Below are 23,622 nucleotides of genomic sequence, written 5' to 3' on the forward strand. Positions count from 1 at the left end.
GCTTACTTTGAAGTGAATGAGGGGCCAAAGAATTGAATATCCACTCCTGCAGGCTTCCTCCCCTGTGTCTTGCTCTGTTCCTATTTGTGCTCCTTGACCCCAGTCTCACTTCTCCTTCCCTTGTGTGTTCCTCCTTTCTCTGCCTGCCTTTCATCCCTTAATTCACCTGTGAACTCCTTGTTCCTATACCTGATACTCCCTCACATAGCCATGACACACCCTATCCTGCGGTGGCGTCTCATAAGTGCCCCTAAAATCAAGTACTGTTTTCTTATTGCTTCATAGTATTGATGGGTGGGTTATACCGAAGTCTCCATTGCTGTCAATACAGTTCTCTTTTTGTTTAAATCTCATAACAAGGCCAGGTGGAGAGGAAGCCTTCATTATAGTTCTTCATTTCCTTCTCGATCATAGGCCATAGAAACTAAAGATGGGCTATAATGAATGTTCAAATATAAACAAAAACATGACTGTATCGAAGGTAATGGAGCCTTCAATGCACTCTGCCTTTTGTTTCTTTATCTGACATTAATTTACTTACCACTGAGGTACAACACTGGTGCCTTTGTAGTACTGAAATGAGTGTCATCCAGAGAAGGGCAGTGTACCTAGCCCATTGCTGTCCCATGGCCTCTATAGTCCTATAAAAATTGTCTCTAGGCTACAGCAAAGTCTCCCCTGCATTGCCAACACCTAAAACCAATTCTCCTTTGCTCTCCTCTGGCTGCTTCTCCTAACCAAACTTCTAACATCTGCTGTAAGATAAGCTGGTGAAACAGCTGAAAGCCATACCGCAATCATTCATACCACAGATACAATGCTGATGAGTTTTGGTTATGCTTGTTTAATATTAAATTTGGTAACTACCTTTACACCTCCTCCCATGTGCTAGGTCCTGCTACCACTAATCCATAACTACCACTTGAGTCTCAAAGAAGCTATGAAGCATTGTCTCTCCAGGGCATTCTTAGCAGCCAACACCCTGTGCAGAGGGAAGCACATGTGGTATCATCCATAAACTGCTAGGTGCTCTCTACGGTCCACCGGGTAGAAGAAAAGGGAGGTCATGAGTATTCCACTGTGCAGACTTCATAGGAGTAGCAGTGTTCAAGATTCTAGGAATACCAGATAGCAAGAGCTACAGTTCCTCGTTTGTGTGCAGCATCCCAAGTACCCTGTGAGTGTAACAATCCCTGATAATCAGTTCTGCAGCCTGATAGGTTTTCGTCTGTCGATCTGAGCCCAGGAGCTCTTGCATGTTACACTGAGAGTCTCGAAACACGCAAGAGCCATACTCCAGTGGTCCTATGCGTAGCGTCAGGTGTGGGGACAAGAGGAAGGCTTCCACTATTTAAATATATTAAACACAGTACAGAACTCAAACACACAAGGGTCTAACAAGCATCCTATGACTTTAAAATGATTGTATTCAATATACACAAAAAAAAGCTGCAAGAAATTTATTTTTTGTACTAAAATTAGCGTAAAATGAGAGTATACTATCCAAATGAGAGCATCTAAGATCTGTGTGTAGAGCACTTGGTTACACAAACCTGGGATCAGCCAGAGATCTTCTCTGAGAGTGGCGATTACTGGCCCATTTTATAGAGTCACAGAGTAAGTGGACAGTATCAGGTTCATTGTATGCCCCTCCCTCATCACCTCTGTTAAGGCATCTGTGTCTCCAGTCCCTACTTGCAGGTTAGTTCTAGGTGTACTGAGGTATTGAGCAAAGTAATTTCGACCCTGTAACAGAAAAAAGATAATCAAGAGGAAATCCGATCACTGGTCCCTCATTACCTCTTGCCACTCCACTCAGCTTAGAATGGAGTCCAGCCTTCCTGCACAGTTGTATGTTATTTGCTCAAGGTTCACTACCCAAAGATAAAACTACAATTATGCCATTATGTCAACAGTCACTATATCATTAAGGAAAGTTTTAAAGTGTTTCATAACAACTTGTACCTCGCTACCCCACCTTACAAGTGTACCAATATTTGTACTCAAAGAAAAAATATTTTGAATAATTTATATATTGATTATTTCATTAACCTAATTCTAACCTGAATTGTATCCCCATCCCTAAATTAAATGTAATTAATAAACGTAATATAAATCGTAAGCCAACCATAACAGTATACCTTAATACATTTAAATCAAATATTTGTCTTAGCTAAACCCTAACTTAATATAAATGAAATGAAAATAAATTAAATGAACACCCTTAACGTAACAATAATACTAAACGTATCCTTTAATAAATTGTCATGAAATTAAGCTGTCTTTTCCCATTACTAATCCACAATTCTTACCCTAACACTTAAATCATGTACATTAATTCAAAATAAATGAAATTATTATCCCTAACTCAAACCTGATACTAATACTAACCCTTAATCTAAGTTAAATTATATAATAAAAAATTACACGTAGCCTAACCCACATAATGACCTAATTCCTTAATTTAAGGTTAATTTAAGTAAAATATTATATTCAACGTAACCCTAAAACTAACAATAATCCTTTCTCTATTTTTAAATATATAAATGTAAAAATAATCTTCATAAATATAAATTTAACCACAATCCCTAACCAATTTAAATTGAATTACTTTTTAATAGCTTAAATTAAATCAGTTTAAACTCATTTTTTAAATTGATTTAAGTTAAAATATGTTAAATTACATTTATTATTTAACCATAACCTTTTTACTGTAGTTATTATCATTCAATCAACTGTTACCCGTTACTCTAAAATGTAGTACCCTGAAATTAAATGTAATGCATTTGTACTTAGTTTTAATAATACTGCTGTTTTCTCTCTAGTAGTCACATTGATGTAGTGGTTTGGATGCAGTTGTGGTGTACTGCGTGCACAATTCGGTGTGAGGTATGATGGCAAGCGGTGACGTGAACGATCAGAACCCAAATACATTTGTGGTTTTCATACTCTGTGTTAATGGGATACAAGTATAGAACATGTTAGGAACCAGAGTAGGTAATCTACACCCCATTGCGTTTCTGGGTCCTTATGGTGGACTCACAGTGCTGCTTGAGTGTCCCTCGTAGAAGTGGAAGCGACCTTGCATGCAGACACAGGCCTTTCCGCTGAGCGTTCCAAAAACCAGCCTCCCGGCATGTCCGGACACTGAAAGAGGGAAGACAGTGAGTTTGGGACGGATGTAGTATGCATTCAGAGGCAGATCCACTGTGTATTTTATATATGTGTGAATGTATATATATATGTCATGTGATCAAGAGCCTACGGGCTCGAAACGCATCATGGCTGCAGTTTGTAGTTGAGCTGCCAATAAACTACATTGAATCGCACGAAATTGTGGTCCGGGCTCCTGTTCTTCGACGCGGCAATTGCACTACGAGAGGAGTTCCTGCCATATATATATGTGTGTGTGTGTGTGTGTGGGTGTGTGCGTGTGTGTGTGTGTGTGTGTATATATATATATATATATTCACTGAAAAAACCATAGGTTTCACACATGTTATAGTTAGCGGAAATTTTACTGATAAAAAACCAATGAAATTGCCCCGTTATAGTTAGTGCTGGCAACTATAACTCACGCGACCGCAATCCTCTGCTGATGCTAATACTGTATTTAGACACTTATTTGCCCATGTCTTCTTCCATACATTTTTAGCTATACATATATTACAAATATTTTTTTTTCATAAAGACACATATGTCATCAGCAGAAGATTGCGGTCGCGTGAGTTATAGTTGCCAGCACTAACTATAACGGGGCAATTTCATTGGTTTTTTATCAGTAAAATTTCCGCTAACTATAACATGTGTGAAACCTATGGTTTTTTCAGTGAATTTGCAAGGTTTTTTAAATGCTAATTCCTAACTATAACGTGTGTGAAACCTATGGTTTTTTCAGTGAATTTGTACGGTTTTTTAAATGCTAAGTGACTTTACGCCATTCGTGGCGTGCGCGCCCACTTAACGCAGTTCGTTCCGTGCGCGCACGGTGCGCTTCGCGCACCGTGCGCGCACAGTGAGCACGCGGTGCGCTTCGCGCACCGCGCACCCACTTTACGCAGTTAGTGCCGTGCCCACGTTACGCTAGATGGGCCATGTACGCACGATGCGCTTCGCGCACCGTGCGCACATGGAGGACATATTATGCGCTTCCTTGTGATAGGTAATCTGTTGAAATTTTTTGGGAAATTTCTGTGCTCTGATAAGCCATGCACAAATGGTGGCCTTCGGCCACCATTTGCACAAGGGGTGGAGAAAGTGTGGATAGTGTTTTTTTTATTTTTATTTTTTTACCGTACGCTTACGGTAAGCGTACGGTAAGCGTACCCCGCGAAATTGCCGAAAAAAAAATAATGCCGTTTTTGCTCTTGGGGGATGTTTGGGGACTCCCTCAACATGACTATGTGAGAGGGAGTTGTCAAAACATCCCCATAACATGTTTTTGGCCATCATGTTTGATACATAACACTCAGTGCGGTAGACAAAATGGCGGACGCCGCTTCCTGGTTTCTGCCGATTCGAATGTTTACTAAGATCTAAGAGCCAATCAGAATCGCGCTCGCGCACGCCACCGTACGCTTACCGTAAGCGTACGGTAAGCGTACCGTAAGCGGGCTCAGATATATATATTGATTTAAAGGCTATTTTCTCAGAATCTACTGAACAGATTTACACCAAACCTACAAAAGGCACTTCCTTGACCTAGGGACTACCTCTCTGCCAAATTTCTAGTAATTCTGTTCAGCCGTTCGGGCTGTAGCTCGTTCTAAAGGTCCTATGGAAAAATGCATGGGAAAAACGCGTTTTGGGACCCCCCTTTTATCTCAGCCCCCGCTTGACGAATCCCCCCGAGACTTTCAGGGTAGGAGCGGAGCGTAGCGCCCCACCTATTTTGAGAAATTCGCGAGGATTCGTCGACCGGCGCCAAAGTTATTCAAAATAGAATGTTGAGGTTTTCCTATGGAAACGTGGTCCTAACTATAACTACCTACTGGCGACCGCCAGTAGGTAATATATATATATATACACGCAAAAACGAAGCAGACAACTCTGGCTAGTTCTATAGTTTAGGTGGAAAGCAGCTCCTGTATAGAGTACCCTCAACACCAGCGACACTCTAAATTTGCTCACCTCAAATGTCCACTTTTCTATCAAAGTCTTTAAGCATAGGATTAGCACAGTGCCATCCACTCCGTGTTAGAAAGGGACAGCCTTTTGCCATTTCTACAGCAAAGTCTTTAAGCATAGGTTTAGCACAGTGCTATCCATGCCGAGCTGTAAAATGATAGAAAAGCAGACATTTGAGGTGAGTAAATTTAGAGTGTCGCTGGTGTTAAGGGTGATCGATACAGGAGCTGCTTTCCACCTAAACATGAGAACTACCCTGAGTTCTCTGCTTCTTTTTTGCATAATTTATGCGTCACTCCATGCCTGAAAGTGTTTTGTTTTGACTTGTACTGAGTGCTCCCTTGTGTCTAGGCAAAGCTATACCTCTCTGAAGAGCTCTAATGAGAGCGGAACACGTGTCAGGGGGTTGCTTTTATTCATTTCAGGTTGGCTTGGATGGTATTTTACTGATCCAAAGCTGTACTGCGCCTGGAGTGGAAAAAGGCTTTGGCCATTTTACAGCTTAACATGGATAGCATTGTGCTAATCCTATGCTTAAAGACTTTGCTGTAGAAATGGCAAAATATTTTGTCCCTTTCTATCTCGGCGTGGATCGCACTGTGCTAATCCTATCCTTAAAGACTTCGATAGAAAAGCAGACATTTGAGGTGAGCAAATGTAGAGTGTCGCTGGTGTTGAGAGCCCTCTATACAGGAGCTGCTTTCCACATAAACTTGAGAACTACCCAGAGTTCTCTGCTTCTTTTTTGCATAATTTATGTGTCACTCTATGCCTGAAAGGGTTTTGTTTTATAATATGTAGTAATAATAGTTGTGCAGAGTAAACCAGTGTCATAAATTTGAGTGTTATGGAGTGGCGTAAAGTGGCCAAGCGTGAAATGGCATAGTGGCACAGAGTGGAGTGGAGTAGAGTGGCATAGAGTGGAGTGGTGTTGAGAGAAGTGGCATTGAGTGGAGTAGAGTAGAGTGGGGTGGAGTGGAGTGGTGTAGAGTGGAGAAGAGTTGCACAGAGGGGAATAGAGATGAGTGGCATATAGTGCAGTGGAGTGTTGTAGAGTGTCGCGGAGTGGTGTTACGTAGAGTGGCGTAGAGCAGAGTGGCATAGCGTAGAGGGAAGTAGAGTGTCATGGAGTAGAGGGCGTGGTAGTGCACCACCATTATAGACAACACATTTTCAAATGAAATGACCATTACATTTGCACAGACATACAGTTTTACTTACAATCCTATACAGCACACAAACCATAATATGTGGAAATGGCATCACCTAGTGTATTGATTTGTTTTGATTATATTAAAATGTATATTTCCACCATACTTTAAAGTTACAAACAAAATTTGCTTCATTAGTGCTTTCCTAATTCTGATATATTCTGAAATATTTGCACAGTTGATTTTCAGACATTTAAATGTTGTTGTTTGCTAGAAAAAAATAACATTGTACAGCCTTCCTCCAACATACCCCCAGTTCCCATCATGATTGACACTTAAATCCTCCCAATTTTCAGACAGAGAAAGTAAAGTAAACATCAAGCTCCCTCAGGAGACAGAGCTTGACATTTGACCTCTGTATTTGAATGCACAGGAAATGTGACCAGTTAAGACCAAAATGTAAAGGCCTGTTTACAGAAAGCAAGCACTTGTGCAAGAATATAGTAAATAGGGTATGCTCCATGAGAGGGACAAAGACCTGATGGACAGCCTAAAACAAATAAAGACAGAAAAATAAAGCAAGCAAGCAAGTATAAGTTACAAACCACAAAGCCAGTGGTGAGCAATGAGTGGAATACATTCCCAGAGAAGCTTTAAGAATGTCTCCAAAAAGTCTTTGCAAACCAGGCGGCTGCACTGTTTGGTAGGCTTCAACCTAAAAAGGAACCCCATATATGCACCATCACTATTTTTCTTGCTGGAGTATCACCCCTCTATCCTCTTGATGCACGACTCAGCCGGTGGCAATGATTCTCACTGACCTAATCTTAGTGTAAAATTCCCATATCCCCAGTAATTGGTATTCCCTTCCCTTCCCACCCTCTACCCTTTACCCTTACTTTACCTAACTATTATTCTTGCGTCTTACTCCACTATCATCTATTAGAAAGCGCAGGTTCATCAGGACCTGTCAAGATGTGAAAACAAGGGAGGGCCACGTCCCTCATCTTCACATATAGAAGCTGGTTGTTGTGTGTCATCGGCAAAGTATGAGCTAATTGATCAGTAATATTTGCCAGGGGGTGGGAGGTATTGCCTTTCAGAAGCAGACCAGCCAAAACCTGATGCTGTGTTCCTCACATGACTTGTTTACTTTCCTTAGAAAGTACACAAGGCAACTTCATTGTTCGGTGATCTTCATCTGACTCTGGCTAATACTGTCATTACTTGTCGATGTGCCAGAACGAGTAAGAAAGATCACTTGTTCTCTGGAACCAATTCCAATTTATTTCGTAGTGCGTTGAGACAAAGGAAAACCATTTTACAGCCAACATGTCTTTCGCCCCCTTACACTAGCCATCTGGCCAGGGGCTTCCTCAGGGCGTTAAGTATCAGTATTAGGGTTAGGAATATAATAAAATCCTTTCCCTGTGTTACGTAAAAGGCAAATCTTTAGATGCGAGGAAAAAGCATCTGCTCCCTGCAGCGATCCATCGCCATGGGCCCATGGTTTTCCTTTGTCTCAAATTGTTACAGGTCTGCTAAGGCTCCGGATCAATTACCCCCCACTCCATGAACTAATACTGTCATTACTCGTTTCTGCTTTTCACTAGCGTTGGAGAAAATTCTTGGCCCTTACATTGGGCTTACCTAATTTTAGGAACAGAAATCACTACTACCACTCCTATTGACAAATGTTTTGGTGTAGGTATAGGAGATTCTTTCATTAATTAAAAGTGTATTTGATTTTCTGAGAAAATCATACAAGCGTACAGTGAAAAATGTATCCATGATAAAACAAACAGACTTAAAATAATAAACTCTCAAATCAATGCATAAATATATATGAACAACAATCACAACAAAACAAAGTGCAATACTAGCGGGATGCATGTAAAACCTGAGATAGAAAGTGGGAAACAAAGAAGCACAGTTTGGGAGTGGCCAAGAACTGGAGATATAAAAAGGCTGGTCTAATTTGCCTAAATCTCTGTGCAGCTAGGATACGTCTCATAAATTCATGTCGCAGGGCAGAGGACTTTGGACAAAGGAAAACTATATGCATAGAAGTGCAAATGGAGGCATGGTCACAAGTACAAGGGGGTAAAGTTGATTGAGAAAACCAAACACCCTTTGGAAATAACAACTGATCAAAAATATTCAGTCTCAGGAAAGTTAAGAGATGCCAAGATAACTGGACATGTCCAGAAAAAGGTACGGCTCCATTCCCAAGGCTGATTTAACTAGTATTTAGCTTCAGAATGACTGTTTTCCTAAGGCAGAGTTCTCCCTCTCGGCAGCCACTCTCTGGGCAAAGGCCTGCTTAACCCATATTAAGTATTTTTTGCAATACCCGTGGGATTGAGAAAAAGAGCTTAACAGCCCAGTTCGTAGAAAAAATTCTTTATGTATGAAATCCACGGGATCTGGGTGGATTTGTCTATTGGCAAACAGTCCTGGAGGATAAGTCTGTTTAGGTGAAGATCCTCTTCATACCAAACAGAGCACCATATGGGAGCAATGGACAAATACGAATGAAGTCAGAGATAAAGTCCAAACCCAGTTCCACAAGGACAATTTCAGTGGGAGTACCTTGGAGTAATGGCAGGAGATTGTTAAAACCGGTTTTCAATTACCTAGATGGAATCAATGTTAGCATACCCCCAGATATCACACCTAAAAGTGGCCATCGGGATGCACTTAGCCTTATAGACCTCTAAGACAAGTTTTGGGGGCTTGTGCCTGATTCGCCTGGCAAAATTGTGCACACCAGAGATGGCTCTTTGCAGAATATTCCCGTACTTCTTTATCACAGGGGTCCAGCTAAGGCCAGAGTTCAAAAGAAGACCCAGATAAGAGAAATCATCCACCCTGGCTAAAACTTGGCCCTGCGTATGGAGGTTGCAGGAATTCTTTTTTGGGGCCAGCTACCATAAAAACTTATTTTTTTAAAATTAGTGGAGAGATCCACATTTTACATAAAGGTAATAAAAGAATCTAACAGACATTGCAGGATCTTGGCTGTGTGGGCAATTAAAACTGCATCGTCCACATGGAGAAGGACTGGGATTCATTTTCGGACATCCTTCGGGACATCTGCCTCAATATTAATCGGTAGACACACAGTTGATGGACAAAATACAGCTCAAATCAAGACATTCACCCCAGTCAAGAGATCTGGGTTAAAGCCATCATTCATTTGCTCACCATGCCACCCCAGTTTAGACATGGCCATATGCAAATCAGTCTTGACCCTGTGCCTCATGGGAACAGACCAGCCCGAACTGCCAAGCCAGGTCCTTCCTGGACCGGAAACAAGCATCCTAGGACCGGTTTCAGGGTTTCACCCCTCATCAGCCAGGATAGCTTGATTCCAGTGGCACAGTGAGCCCGGGACCCACGTCTGGGCATACCCGGCACACTTAGGGCGAGTTCCAAGTCCAGGGAGGACCTGGCCTGGCAGTTCAGGCTGGACTGTTCCCATTGGGTGCAGGGTCAAGACCGATTTGCATATGGCTGGGTCCAAACTGGAATGGCATGGTGAGCAAAAAAACAATGGATTTAGGCCCAGATCTCTGTACTGGGGTGAATGTATGACATTGTTCTGCCTTCTGTCCATCAATTGTTGTTTTTGCATTTGTCACCCCGAGTGGGACGGGTATGCCCAGACCTGGGTCCAGTGCTCTCCAAGTCACTGGAGTCAAGCTATCCTGGCTGATGAGAGCTGAAAGCCTGAAACCGGTCCTAGGATGCTTGTTTCCAGTCCAGGGAGGACCTGGCTGGCAGTTTGGGCTGGACTGTTCCCATTGGGTGCAGGGTCAAGACTGATTTGCATATGGTAGTGTCCAAACTGGAATGTCATGGTGAGCAAAAAAGCAATGCATTTAGGCCCAGATCTCTGTACTAGGGTGAATATAGGACATTGTTCTGCATTCTGTCCATCAATTGTTGTTTTTGCATCAATATTAATCAGGACCTCCTCCAGCCGATTAATGTACATGATGAATAAAAAGGAAGCAAGAATACACCCCAGTCAGACACCCCTTTTGAGTTTGAACGGCTGGGTGCACTCGCTGTTGGAACCGTATCTGACCACCCCACTAAGCTCATCGTGGAGGTTTCTCATGAAAGCCACTAGGGCTTGATCCAACCCCAGGGACCCCAGCTCAGACCAGAGCTTCTCACTATTAACTTAATCAAAGGCTGATGTGAGGCTCATGAAAGCCCTGTGAATTTTCCTCCCATTCACCTATGTGTACAGGGAGGGTACAGGAGATCTTTTCTTGCTTATGAACACTAGGGATGTGGACCAGCCACATATTAATGACAATCAAGTAAGTTTTTTATTTCTAATCAGATACTGCTTATAGGCTACAATCTTAGCCGATGTCTTGTTATGGAGATGGATTTGTGATGATTGTAATGTATTATGGAATGTTTTTTTTCTGATAAACAGCATTTTAATTGATTATCTTACTAGCTTTTTGTGGTGATAACAGTTGGGACATTAACCAAAATTTTACTTTTAAAACAAAAGAGCGCTCTCCAAATTTAAAAAAGATTATGATAGTTTCAGTCTGCCATCCTTGTTGAAGAATATTTTATGAAAGTGGTTCCACAGTAAATACAACAGTGACAGTTGAGGTCTCCTAAAACAATGCACCAAGAGTATTGAAAGATCTATTTGGCGCTATGCTTTGGCTCTTCCCAAAAGCACATCTAACCATGGCCTCTTTAATGAGTTAAGCTTGTACCAAGGTTTCTGGCTGTTTTTGCCAGGGTTTAATAGAAAAGTTTAATAGCTTTCAAGGCTGACAGATGTGAGTGGCAGAACGTCAGAGAATAGGGACTGGAGGCAGAAAGAAGGCTTAGAACGGATTAGACAGGCTAGGACAAGACAGGGAATGCAGTCAAGTGGCAGTAGAGCCTCATGGAGTGACAGCACGTAGTTACAAATCACTGGAGTTAGGACAGATGACTCCTCTTATAATGCTACAGGACTTGGAGCTCGCTCTATAGGTGGAGTTGGTTCTGAGCATGGGTTGAAGTGAGACACCAGGCCTGGCACTTGTGCTAAAGGTAATGGCATGATTTATGGCCATCCCTAATTGTTAATGTACTAAGGAGTGCAGTGATCGCAGGTCCACCCAAGACATGGTTGAACTCAATTATAGTACCAATCTTCAAGAAGGGTGACAGAGCTGATGCCCGGTGCTATCGACCCTTCTCTTTAATTGATTCAACAGCCAAAATACTTGGTAGGATCCTACTGGGCCAGTTTGAGATTTAGATTACTGAAAAAGGTATCTTCTCCACAGTTCAGTATGGTTTCAGGAAGGGTTTCGAGACTGTTGATCAGTGCCTGAATTTACATCTAATTATGAGCAAATACACGATGGCAAAGATGGGATGTTTGCACTTAGCGTTATGGACCCTAGTTCAGCTTTTGACAACAGAAGGCAGCTCTGGGGGGAAATGCCAGTCATGGGAATGAAGGCTCCATTGGTTCAATTCCTAGTCAAACTACACAAAGATGTGATGGGTTGCATTAGGTATGGGACTAATGGTGAATGTAGCCCCACCTCCCTCAAATAGAAATAAACGATGGGTAAGACAGGGTTGCGTACTGGCCCCCTTTATTTTTTGCTTATATAATAATGACCTTGACATACGTTTATCACCTGTGGAGGCAGATGTGCCCAGGGTGCGATCTAGAAGAATTCCTGCACTGCTATATGCGGATGATTGTGTCCTATTATCGAGAACAGGAATAGGTCTCCAGAGGTTGTTGAATAGATGTGTTTAGTTCATGAGTGACTAATATTGCAAAGTCACATAATATGGTCTGTGGGCGCGCTCCGAACAACTTGAAACCCCATCTTATTAGTGGCACTAAACTCTTATGTTTTCCTTCCTTTGCGTACCTGGGGCTTCCTTTTGACTGTAAATGTACTTGAACACATCTTATGAAGGCCAAAAAAACCAAGTTTGAAATAACGATAGAAGCACCTCTTAAGTTCGTGGGGAAGGTAGGCTCTAAGCCCCTGGATATGATGGTTAATATCAATAAGGCACGTTGTTGTGCGTCAGTACTTATGGTGCAGGAATATGGGGGTATACCAACATCAAGGATACCAAAGAATGTTTGCTAAAGCTGGACTCTGTAAAATTGACAAAAGACACTCTTTTATGTACAGTGGATGTTAAGTCCCTGTACACATTAATTCCTCATGCAGCTGGTATGGAAGCTGTAGAATGGGCACTGCTGAGTCAAACCTTTATCAGAGCAGACAAAGTTTTCATCCTTGAGTTCTTGCATTTTTGTTTGCATCATAGTTATTTTCAATGGAACGACCAATTTTTCTTACAACAGAAAGGCACTTCTATGGGTTCTGCTGGGGCGCCTGCCTACGCCAATACATTTATGGCGAAATTCGAATCAGATTTTATTTACAATGATTATGAGTGGAGACATAATTTCCTTCTATACTGCAGGTACATTGACAACATCTTTATGCTGTGGACTAACAGCAAGAAGGCACTTGAAAATAAAATTGATCAATTGAATAGGTGTGATGAACATATCCAGTTTACACACACTATTAGTGATACTAAGATATCATTTTTGGATGTTTCCATTATGATAGAAGGCATGAAGATTAAAACGGAAGTTCATCGAAAGGAGACTGGCGTTCACAATGCACTTCTCTTTCGGAGTTTTCATCCTAAAAGTTTCAAACAAAACCTGACATATTCTCCGTTTTTTACGTATTAAAAGAATATGTTCTGAAGAAAGTGACTTAAAAGACCATCTAAACCTTCAATAACAGAGATATTTAGCAAGAGGTTATCCTGAAGAGATTGTGGACCATGCAAGAGAACGCATCTCTAAGTTTGATCGTAGTAATTTGTTGAAACACAAATCAAAACAAAGTACATTAAGACAAGTGTTTGCTTCCAAATTTTCTACAAGCTCTCAAAAGATTAAAAAAATAATTAATAAACGTTGGGAACTTCTTCAAAATGAAACAGATTTCAAGGACATTTTCAAAGAGAAACCTTTGTTTGCATTTATGAGGTCAAAAGATTTAAAGGAATTACTGATGGTCCCGTCGAAAAAGGAAGTGAAGGAACATAAAGGAATGAAAAAGTGCTCTAACTGTGTACACTGCAACAACTTGATCACTGGAAATATTTTACATCATCTACAAACAGGAGAGGCTGTGACATTGTTTCATGATTCAGATTGCAATTCTAACAGGTTCATCTATGACATAAAATGCCCTTGTGGTAAGTTATACGTAGGAAAGACAGAACGTAAGCTGAAAATACGTATATCTGAGCACAAAAGTACAATTAGGACCCAGAATAAAAACAGAAGTTTAGCCACACATTGGATGGAGGCGAGGCACAGTATAGCTCAACTACAGTTCTCAGTCATAGAGAGAGTTGTTCAACATGTAGATATGGATCATACTAGATCCTTGCTCAATAGGGAAACATTTTGGATAAGACGTCTGGATACACTAGTTCCGAAGGGTATGAATGATAAAATTGATTATTCATGTTTCTTATAAATGTAACATCGTTTTAAGATGTGTTATGGTACTAACACTAGGTTATGCAAACATCCATATATGTATTCAGTTTTAACGCAACAATAGGTTATGTGGTTAAAAAAAAATTTGGAGCTCTCTTTTTTTCTTTTATTTTTTCACGTTCACCAAACAGTTTTGGTAGGTCGACCGGTTTCATTTACTTTGTTCTGAAATTGTTTAGTAATCGACAGTAGTTCCACGTTGAGAAGTACCTCTAAGATGGCAGCTGTATTAGTGGTGTGGTTGTGAGTCCGTTGTTCATGTTTACGCGAGTCATCAGTGTCCAGGTTTCACGGGGTTTAAACATCGGGAGCAGCGGCAAGCAATATTCAGCTGGTTTAACGTTCGAGCAACAGCATTTCCTGTATATGGTGATCTTTGGTCTCCGATGAGGTGTGAGAAAGGTTTGGGCGGAGTAGGTTTTTTAAGATTTCGGAGCCTGTAGAGGAGCATTTCTTACATCAGTTTGTTTGTTTACAGTATAAACTCTTTTGTTACTGCGATGTTTTCCACAGAGAAGGATTCGTCCCTAGAGGTACAGGATCTATGTTTTCTGTTTGAATATACCAATAACACTCAGGGAGTGTAAGCTAAGGTGTTTATGGTTTTTCATTTGTAGACCTGGTTAGCACGCGATTCAGGTTTCAGCTGTGAGTATAAGAGCGAAAGTCACATGTTGGTGATGGGTATTTGGTATAAGCACTGGCACTTTCATTTTATTTATTTCATCTCACAAACCTTGTTGTTACGCAATGCATTTATGATTTTAACCCTGACTTGAGCAAAATCGGTTCTATGTATTTCACTGTATGTACTGATGCTTCATAAATTTTCTGTTCGTTTTAAAAATGAACTTAATACTTTAAAATTATGTTATCTATATTAATTTATAGAAAACCAAGGCCCCCAAAGAAGGGCCAATTCAGGCCCGAAATGCATTGGGCAACTTGAAAAATGAATGAATTTCTGGATTCGTCACAGTACTTCAAGAAATGTATGTTTATGAAAAGCAAATGAATGATTTCATGTTATAAAATATTTTCAGTTATTGAAAAAAGGACATCTCAGTGTGATGTTTATTATGTTACTTTTTGTATAAAGTTTTGTATATATTGTTAAAAATCGAGTAATAAGAGTCTAATAAGTTTGGTGGTAACCTACCTTAGCAAAAGTGCAAAGGGGTTGAACCTAAGAGGTTTAAGGTATGTTGGGGGTATACCAACATCTCTCATCTGCAGACCAGCAAGAATGCGTTTCTGAGGAGATTAATATCTGTTCCCACCAATGTATCTAGTTATGCTTGCCGTGCTAAACTGGATCTACGGTATCTAGAGGACCATGTCAAGATAACACCACTCATACTGCGGCTCTCCATCTGGTCCAAGCAAGAAACTCTCTTGACCCAGGATATAATCACTGACTTCCTACGGCTTGATTATGCTTCCCACATACTGTGGCTGAAAAATATTGAGAAACAATTCATCCTGTTTGAGAAGCCTGAAAGCTTTTAAAGTCCAAATTATATCACATTTGTACCCAAAAAACATCTGAAGCCCTGAATTTCTCTCTAAGCAGGGACGCAGAAGGACATTTTAAGGGCTTATTAAAAAGAGTGTCTGCCCATCAATTGATAGTAACATCAGATCCTATGGAGCCTTATCTGTACTCCTTACAGCATCACCATCAGTGTTTTTATCTGCTTAGATTTAGATTGAACATAGCGCACCTTTTAGTTTCTTATTCCACATATATAAATAGTGACTCAGGACTTGAGTTATGTCTGTGTAATTTGAGATCTAACCAATCTATGCTAAACCTTTTTTTCTTTTTCTTTCAATTGTATGCTGTGCCCAGGAAACAATATCTCATCCCATTGCTCAGGTCTAGAGTATTAAAAAAGTGTAGACTAGCTCTGTATTGCCTGCAACTATTACAATCTGAATTTATTTTCACATGGTACATACATTTATACTGGCTACAGTTAGATTGAGGAATATGGTAGGGAATAATACCCCAAATGCACATGTCACTTTATGTCAAACCCTCTGTCTAGAATATCAAATATTGGTATTTGATATATTTTATGGTTTTAATTGTTGTGTTATAATTATTATTCACTGCTGGATTTTATGCTGTGTTCTTTTATGCTTTTTACAAGCCGAATAAAGATTTTACCTATATATATATAAATGTTTTTTTTAACGTTGTACTGGAAAAAAATCAAAGGTTAAAGTAACGTTATAGTAAAGTGTGATAAGAAAAAATAATATATTTTTTAAAAAGCCTTAGAAATTCATGGAAAAAACAAACGTTAAAGTAACGTAACATTTAGGTGAATATGTCAGTGACAATATTAAAGTTTTGAACCAACATTTTTATGAAGCCCCATCCCATGCCCTTTGTTGTCTGTGTCTAGCTCCTACCTGTCCTTTCTGCCCTCCATGGTACTTTATGCATGTCCCTGCCACCTCTCCCTTGCCCTCCATGGCCGTTGTGCTACCATTAACTCTCCTGCCTGTCATGCATGATCTTTTGTTCTACCACCGCCCCTCCCACCAGACCTACGTGGTCAGCTTGCTGCCGCAGGCCCTCTCCCACCTTCCCTACATTGTCAGTATGTATGCCCTTATAGACTACCTGCTGTCCTTGGAGAAGTGTAATCTTGATCCCATCTGAGATATTGTCGGAGTGTGTCTTATTTATGCATAGTCAGCACTCGAAAATATTCAATGTAATTAATGCTACTGAAGGGAGTGGAGTATTGCATATTTAAAGTATTCCACATGACATACTCATGTATAGAACCAATTGATCAATCAGGGATGGTAAAGCGCAACTACTACCCCATGAGGGTCTCAAGGCGTTGGGGGGAAGGAAGGGCTATTCGTAGTGTGCCGGGGTCATCCGAAGAGCCAGGTCTTGAGGTCCTTCCTGAACTGGGGCAATGTGAAAGATTGCCGGAGGTGGATGGGTATGGTGTTCCAGGATTTGGGTGCAAGGAAGGCGAAGGACTTTCCTCCCATTTTAGTCTTGTTGAAACGAGTGACGGTGGTCAGAGAGAGCTTGGCTGAACGCAGGTGTCTTTTGGGTGTGTGGAAGGAGAGGCGACTGTTCTGGTATGCGGGTCCGGTGTTGTGAAGGGCCTTGTATGCATGGGTGAGGAGTTTGAAGGTTATTCTTCTTTCGACTAGAAGCCAGTAGAGATCGCGCAGGTGTTGGGTAATGTGACTGCGACGGGGGATGTCAAGGATCCGTCTGGCTGCGGCGTTCTGGACAGTATGGAGTTTGCGAAGGGGTTTCTTATTGATTCCGGTATAGAGAGCGTTGCTGTAGTCAAGTCTGCTGCGGGGAACAGTCCGGCCCGAACTGCCAGGCCCGTTCCTCTCTGGACTGAAAACAAGCATCCTGGGACCGGTTGAGGGGTTTCACCCCTCATCAGCCTAGCTATCTTGACTCCAATGGCATGGATAGCATTGAGTCCGCCGGCATGTATGGTTGTACTGCCACTGCCTCTCCTTTCTGCTCTCAATGGTTTGTTGTTTTGCCACAGCTTCTCTTGCCTGTTCTGCATGGTTTGGTTTGCTGCCCCTGCCCCACTTTGCCCTGCCCTCCATGATCCTTTGTGCTGCCACTGCCCCGCTACTGCCCAACGTGGTCAACTTGCTGCCACTCACCCCTTCTCCCTGCCCTCTATTGGGCGGTGTCTGTGCACCAATCCTCTGCCTCCCCATAGTGTTCTAATGAACAACTATATTGCAAACATTCTGTACTTATTACAAAAGCGTGGCACACGTGAGGCCATCTTGATGGAGTGAAAACTAAAACCTAGAGCATTTCCTTTAGAAATGATAAAAATGAGGGCGGTTTTCCCTATAGAAAATATGGTTAGGGCTCTAAAAAACTAAAATGGGGACACATTTTTTGAGTTCTCAAATAGTGACAAAGCAATTGTAAATTATTTACTAACTTTACTTTTATCCAATTGATCCCTTGATAATTTGTTGCACTTAGGGGAGAGGATGTGGTGTTATGCTCAGAGCTGCTGACTTTGTAACCGGGAAACCAGGTTCGAGTTTCGGTATTGAGTTTGAGCATTGTTGCAACATGCTGTGATTCTGGGCAAATCACTTAATCTCCCTGTGCCTTAACCAAGATAATTGTGTTCTTGTGTAAGTCACTCTAATACTTTTCTGTCATGTCCGCGCTGTTTAAAATTGCACGGAAAAAAAACCACACTTCTGTCATTGTGCTATGTTTGGGTGGTATTTGGGCTACATTTGAGCTCTTTTTTCTCTGGCCATCTTTGGAGACTTTTTTGTCCTGAAGCTCCCGAATTTCCTCTTTTAGTGCAGTATTCGCAACAGAAAATGCTTTCAGTTTTCTACTCCGATTCAATCAAGATGGCATTCAGATGTGCCACACTTAGGTCAGAAATTCAGAATGTTACTCTAGCATACATGCCAACATTTTAAAAGAGTAAAGTGGGATATTTAAAAAACATAAACAGGAGAATGTATTTCTCCCTTTGATTTCTATTGAGGCCTGAATCAGGCTGCTACTGTTGGAAGTACATATTTTACTGAAATATTTTTGTCCTCTATATTTTGTGTACGATTCAAAGGTATCACGATTATCACTACTCTACATTCCATACTACAACAACTGGCAATAAAGAATCACCTGGCTTAATAATGCATCCATATCGCATGCAGGACTCCAAATTTATTTTGAACAATTTTCATTTGTTTTTTTCATTACGATTTTTTTACTGGAGCCATAAGTCATGAAAATTCATACAGCAACACATTGATACCAAGACTAGTTATGTATAATAAAATAAACTATTGATAATGCCTCAAAAAGCATAGACATCAGATACAGCAGTCTTCTCTGAGTTCCCTTCCACCTTATGCAATTCATTCCCCTATAAAAAAAATCTTAATCCCTTGGTGAATACAAACGAGTTCATGCGGCTCTTATTTTGACCATTAGCACACTGTGTATTAATATCTAAATAAATTGCCACATCAGTTCTGCTAGCTAAGTCCACCGACTGCCACGCGTTTGCTCTCCAGCCATTGCGTGAGTTTCACCACAAACCTATTGTTTCTGGCTAGGATGTGCCACCCCACTGGTGGCTGACCCCTGAGCTGTACAAGCCAGGAAAGTATAGCCCATAGTTTTCAGCAAACCTCTTTTCTGCCATGTGATATGAGTCTCTTGTATGCAGATGATATCTGCCCTCATGACTATAAACCCTGCCACGACCCCCCCCCCCTTGACATAATCATTTAACCCACACATTAGCTGTAGAAATATGCAGGTACCTATTTTGCATCATTTACTCTGATTATTTGTATACCACTCTCATTCCAACGATGATTATGCTATCTCTCTCTTTTTTCAGTGACCCAGATAAATGTCTTTGTCTTTTGAAAATTCTGATCTTCCACCATTGCACATCCCTTCCTGTGCCTGACGTCTGTGCTTCTTTTCCTGCCCTTAAACCACCCATGCCCTCCCCCATGACACATACCCACCCAACCCACATCCTCCTAGGCACCCCCACCTCCCCTCTCCCTCCACCTCCATCCACTCTAGTGAAGCATTCAGACCCTTGTTGGACTATTGATGGTTTGCACACCCTCCAACCACCGCCCAAAGCTTAGCGTTCACACCACATTATTCACAGCTGTATAAGCATTGTTAACCTTTCCCAAACTAATAGGCAAAACGAGAAGAAAGGAAACGTTCAGAGGAGTGAGAATAAAAAAGAAAACGTTATGCAATAGAGTGGCATTTAAGAGCAAGCCAATGATATGCCTACTACCCAGGCTTTAGAACAGAGTCCTGGCCCACTTCCTTTGTCACATTTATGTCGTGTATCACCCAAATTCCAATTCATATTCTCTAAAAGCTCTTTGGCTGTAACCTCAGATGTAAACAAATATGTACTATTGTTCATAAATATCTTGAGTCTGGCTGGGTTTATTAAGAAAGCCTGTGCCCCCTTATCCTGAAATGATTTAATCAGTTGCCTCAGCCTCCAGCATCTTTCAACCGTAACATGAAAAAAGTCTGATTTCACGAAAAAGGAGCATCCATCAACAGTAGACATAGAGTCCGGGCCTGCTCTCTCAAACCCCACCTGCCAGAGAAAGAAGTTCCCACAAATAAAAACAGAAAAACACCTTGGTTTCCCTGAGCCTGAGTTCAATTGTTTCATCGTTAATGGGAATCTGTGTGCCCTTTGTATCTCCTGCTCCCAGTTTCACCCTTCTAGCTCCAGGAAAGCACTCCTGAAAAGTTTCACTATAAATTTCCTTGCGGCATTCCCCTTGCCCTACCCCACTCCCAAAACTCTCGGGTTATTGCGATGCAGCTGGTTCTCGAAGTCTTCTAACTTCCACTGGATATCTGTCAATTGGGCCTCGTGGCTACTGTCTGGCTCTTATTAGCAGCCACCTAAGCCACCAATGTTGACACCCTCACTTCCAATGCTCCTATACGATTCTGGAACTCTGAACAAGTCTTTTAATGCCCGTCCCATCCCAACCCCGAGGTAGCGGCACTCTTGGGTTCCCTCCAGAGCCCCCGACTCTCCCTGTTGGTAACATGAGGTCCAGTGTCTTTGAGGTAAGGAGAGCATGTACGACTTCCTTCGGTAGGATGCTTCTGGGCGCCCTTTTGCTCATAGGTAGATCTGGGGCATCTCTCCTAGTCGCAGTCTGTTCTGTTGCCAAGCAAGTATCTCCAGTAACTCCTGTCATCATTCTCCGATGGTAGCGGTGGGGTCTGACCCTCCTGGCCTGGGGCTACATGCTCAGGCTCACAGGTAGGTCTCTTGAAAAGGTCCATGACAGTCGAAACGGGAGCTGGCATGCTCACTGTGTTGGGCTTTCCCTCCTTATATGCACTGCCATTCATTGAAGTTCCAAGTCGAACACTGCTGCAGGACTTCCCTCAACCCCTGCCGGCTCCAGTTACCGTCCCTGTGGTCATCACACCTGGGCCTTCGAAGGGCCCTCACTTCTAGGAACCATCGATCCTGCGGCTCGCCTTTAAAAAAAAACCTGACATATTGAACTGTTTCTAATATCTGTTTGCCACAAATATCGAACAGGTATAAATTTATGAAGAAACACGGCCTTCGGCCTCGTTCCTCTCTTTGGTTATGGAATTCCTCAGTGACTTGCAATGTCCTTAGAATGTACATCAGGGGGCACTTTATTCCTAATATAATTTTTTTTTACAGTGTTTCATGTCTTTGTTATTTGTGATTAACGTTTTAGAAAACTACATTACAATAACATTTACATTTCAAATCAAAACATTTGCTTCAAGACCACTGAAAAAGTCTTGGTCTGGCCACCAGTGAAGATTCTCCATGTTACATTCCCTTACTCCTGACTGTACTCTCAAGGGCAATAGCAGCTATGAGGTATACTAGTTTGTTCTCTATTTATTCATTTTCTCTTATTACGAGGTCTATTCCTGCCCAGGCTACTCCTTCTACATAGTTTTCCTTCAGCGCAGGCTTTCTGCCCTACATTCTCCTCGCTCCTCCTCTTCCCAACCCCCACCTCAAGTGATATGTTACAAACTTCCATTTCAGCCATCCGGTTCCACCGGCGGTGGGGTAGGTCTCACAGTAGGATCCCTTTCTGATCAGGACACTACATGATAGGTGTCCTATGACCCGCCGGCAACTGCTGAGGTATGACTCCTACAATTGTAGGCCGTCCTCCATCATTGTGGTCACTTCTCCCACAATTTGATTATTTGGGAGGTAGGTGCTTCCACCTCGCCATGATGTGCAGATGTATGTTATTTGGTCCTGAAGAATTGCCATTCGATCCTCCTGACGAGCAAGGTCGTCCTCCATCATTGTGGTCACTTCTCCCACAGTTTGATTATTTGGGAGGTAGGTGCTTCCACCTCGCCATGATGTGCAGATGTATGTTATTTGGTCCTGAAGAATTGCCATTCGATCCTCCTGACGAGCAAGGTCGTCCTCCATCATTGTGGTCACTTCTCCCACAGTTTGATTATTTGGGAGGTAGGTGCTTCCACCTCGCCATGATGTGCAGATGTATGTTATTTGGTCCTGAAGAATTGCCATTCGATCCTCCTGACGAGCAAGGACACTACATGATAGGTGTCCTATGACCCGCCGGCAACTGCTGAGGTATGACTCCTACAATTGTAGGTCGTCCTCCATCATTGTGGTCACTTCTCCCACAGTTTGATTATTTGGGAGGTAGGTGCTTCCACCTCGCCATGATGTGCAGATGTATGTTATTTGGTCCTGAAGAATTGCCATTCGATCCTCCCGACGAGCAAGGCAAGAAACATGTTGACCTGTATAATTACGAGTAGAGCGTAAATATAAATATATATATATATATATATATATTTTTTTTTCTTTTTTTTTTTATCACAGTCACATATACGCCACTCGACCTTCATTTTAATGAGGCAGGGAACCTATTTGAATAAAGGTCTCTTATTGGATTCCCTTACCTTTTTTAATCACTGCACACACTTATTCACCACATCTACTCACATTGGGCCCCTCACCCCCACTACACCATACGGCGTGGAACAAAAGATCTCCGCCAAAGAGCCCCACATTGGGTGCCCGTCGGGTATTGCAGCGCCGACCCGACGTGGAGCAGGCCCAATGATGAAGCATGACACCTAGCTGGCTGGGTGTGTGAGGGCCCTAGTTCCAAACAAGGGAATTTCCCTATCCCCTTGTAATATCAGTTGGACTACCTCCGTAGTAATAGTTATTTTGGCTCTCTCACCTGCTTAAGACTCTCTTTAGGAACTACATACTCTTTCTTGTTTTGACAAACTTCCATAAGCCTGTGCCAGTCATGCTAAGACATGACATTCCCAGTTGGAAAATATAACAGGACTCCCCCCGTAACCCCCCCCCCCCCCCACACACAGTGGCAGGAACATAAGCTAACTGTGCTGCCATGACCCAAGTAAATGTTGAAAATGACTGAGCCAGCACCAGTTGTGGAAATCTGTTGAGTGGTTGAAGACTAAGGTTACGGTGTACCAAGAACTACCCCTCTAAAGACAATTGGAGCACTGCCACGACATGTTTAAGATCACAATATTCCAACTTGAACTTTCCAAGTGGTACAATGGTTTTGGGATCATATCTTGACTCCTGTATTTGCGTTTGGGTTAGATGGATCTATTTTAACTAATTTAATTCTGTGTAATGAAGCCACTTATTCCTCCCAGTACCCCTGAGTGGAGGGAAAGCCAGGTGGCAGGCGTAGCTGCCTGTCTTCATAGGAAGGACCAAAGGGGCTGCAAACTGGGGGGGGGGCACATTGGAGCGGTCAATCCCATGAATGTGTAGGGCTGTGAACAATGTATAGAAACCTACGCAGAGTATTCCCCAAATATACTTAGCACCTCCATCTGAAATCATGACAGTCCAGGAAGTGCATCAATTATCCTCCTCCAAAATCAGCACAGGCACCAAATGAATGTGTTCCAAATTCCTTTATTTGTCAAGGTTACATTGGGAGTGTTGACTGTACTACACATTGAAGAAATCACTCTTAGGTGAATTAAACCCCATCTCCTTTGGAAGGAGCCATAAGTTGCGCAACATACATCATGTAAATGGAGAAACACTAACCCATAGAGCCCGACTGAACTCTACACATGTGCAGGAGTAAAAGCAGGCTGTTGTTCATGCCTCTCCGGGCTATGCT

The 23,622-nt window shown here is 42.0% G+C and overlaps 1 protein-coding gene across 1 annotated transcript in view; it reads right to left on the bottom strand.

The window, feature by feature from the left end:
• The window catches only part of LOC146773037 (purine nucleoside phosphorylase-like), a 166,821-nt gene that overhangs the window by 41,289 nt on the left and 101,910 nt on the right, over positions 1-23,622 (bottom strand). Inside the window, exon 3 of the mRNA XM_085637905.1 lies at positions 3,044-3,147. Coding sequence (XP_085494031.1) covers positions 3,044-3,147 — 104 coding nt within the window. The remainder of the gene's footprint in view (positions 1-3,043; positions 3,148-23,622) is intronic.

This window comes from Triturus cristatus, chromosome 12, assembly GCF_964204655.1.
Source record: "Triturus cristatus chromosome 12, aTriCri1.1, whole genome shotgun sequence".
NCBI classification, from domain to species: Eukaryota; Metazoa; Chordata; class Amphibia; order Caudata; family Salamandridae; genus Triturus; species Triturus cristatus.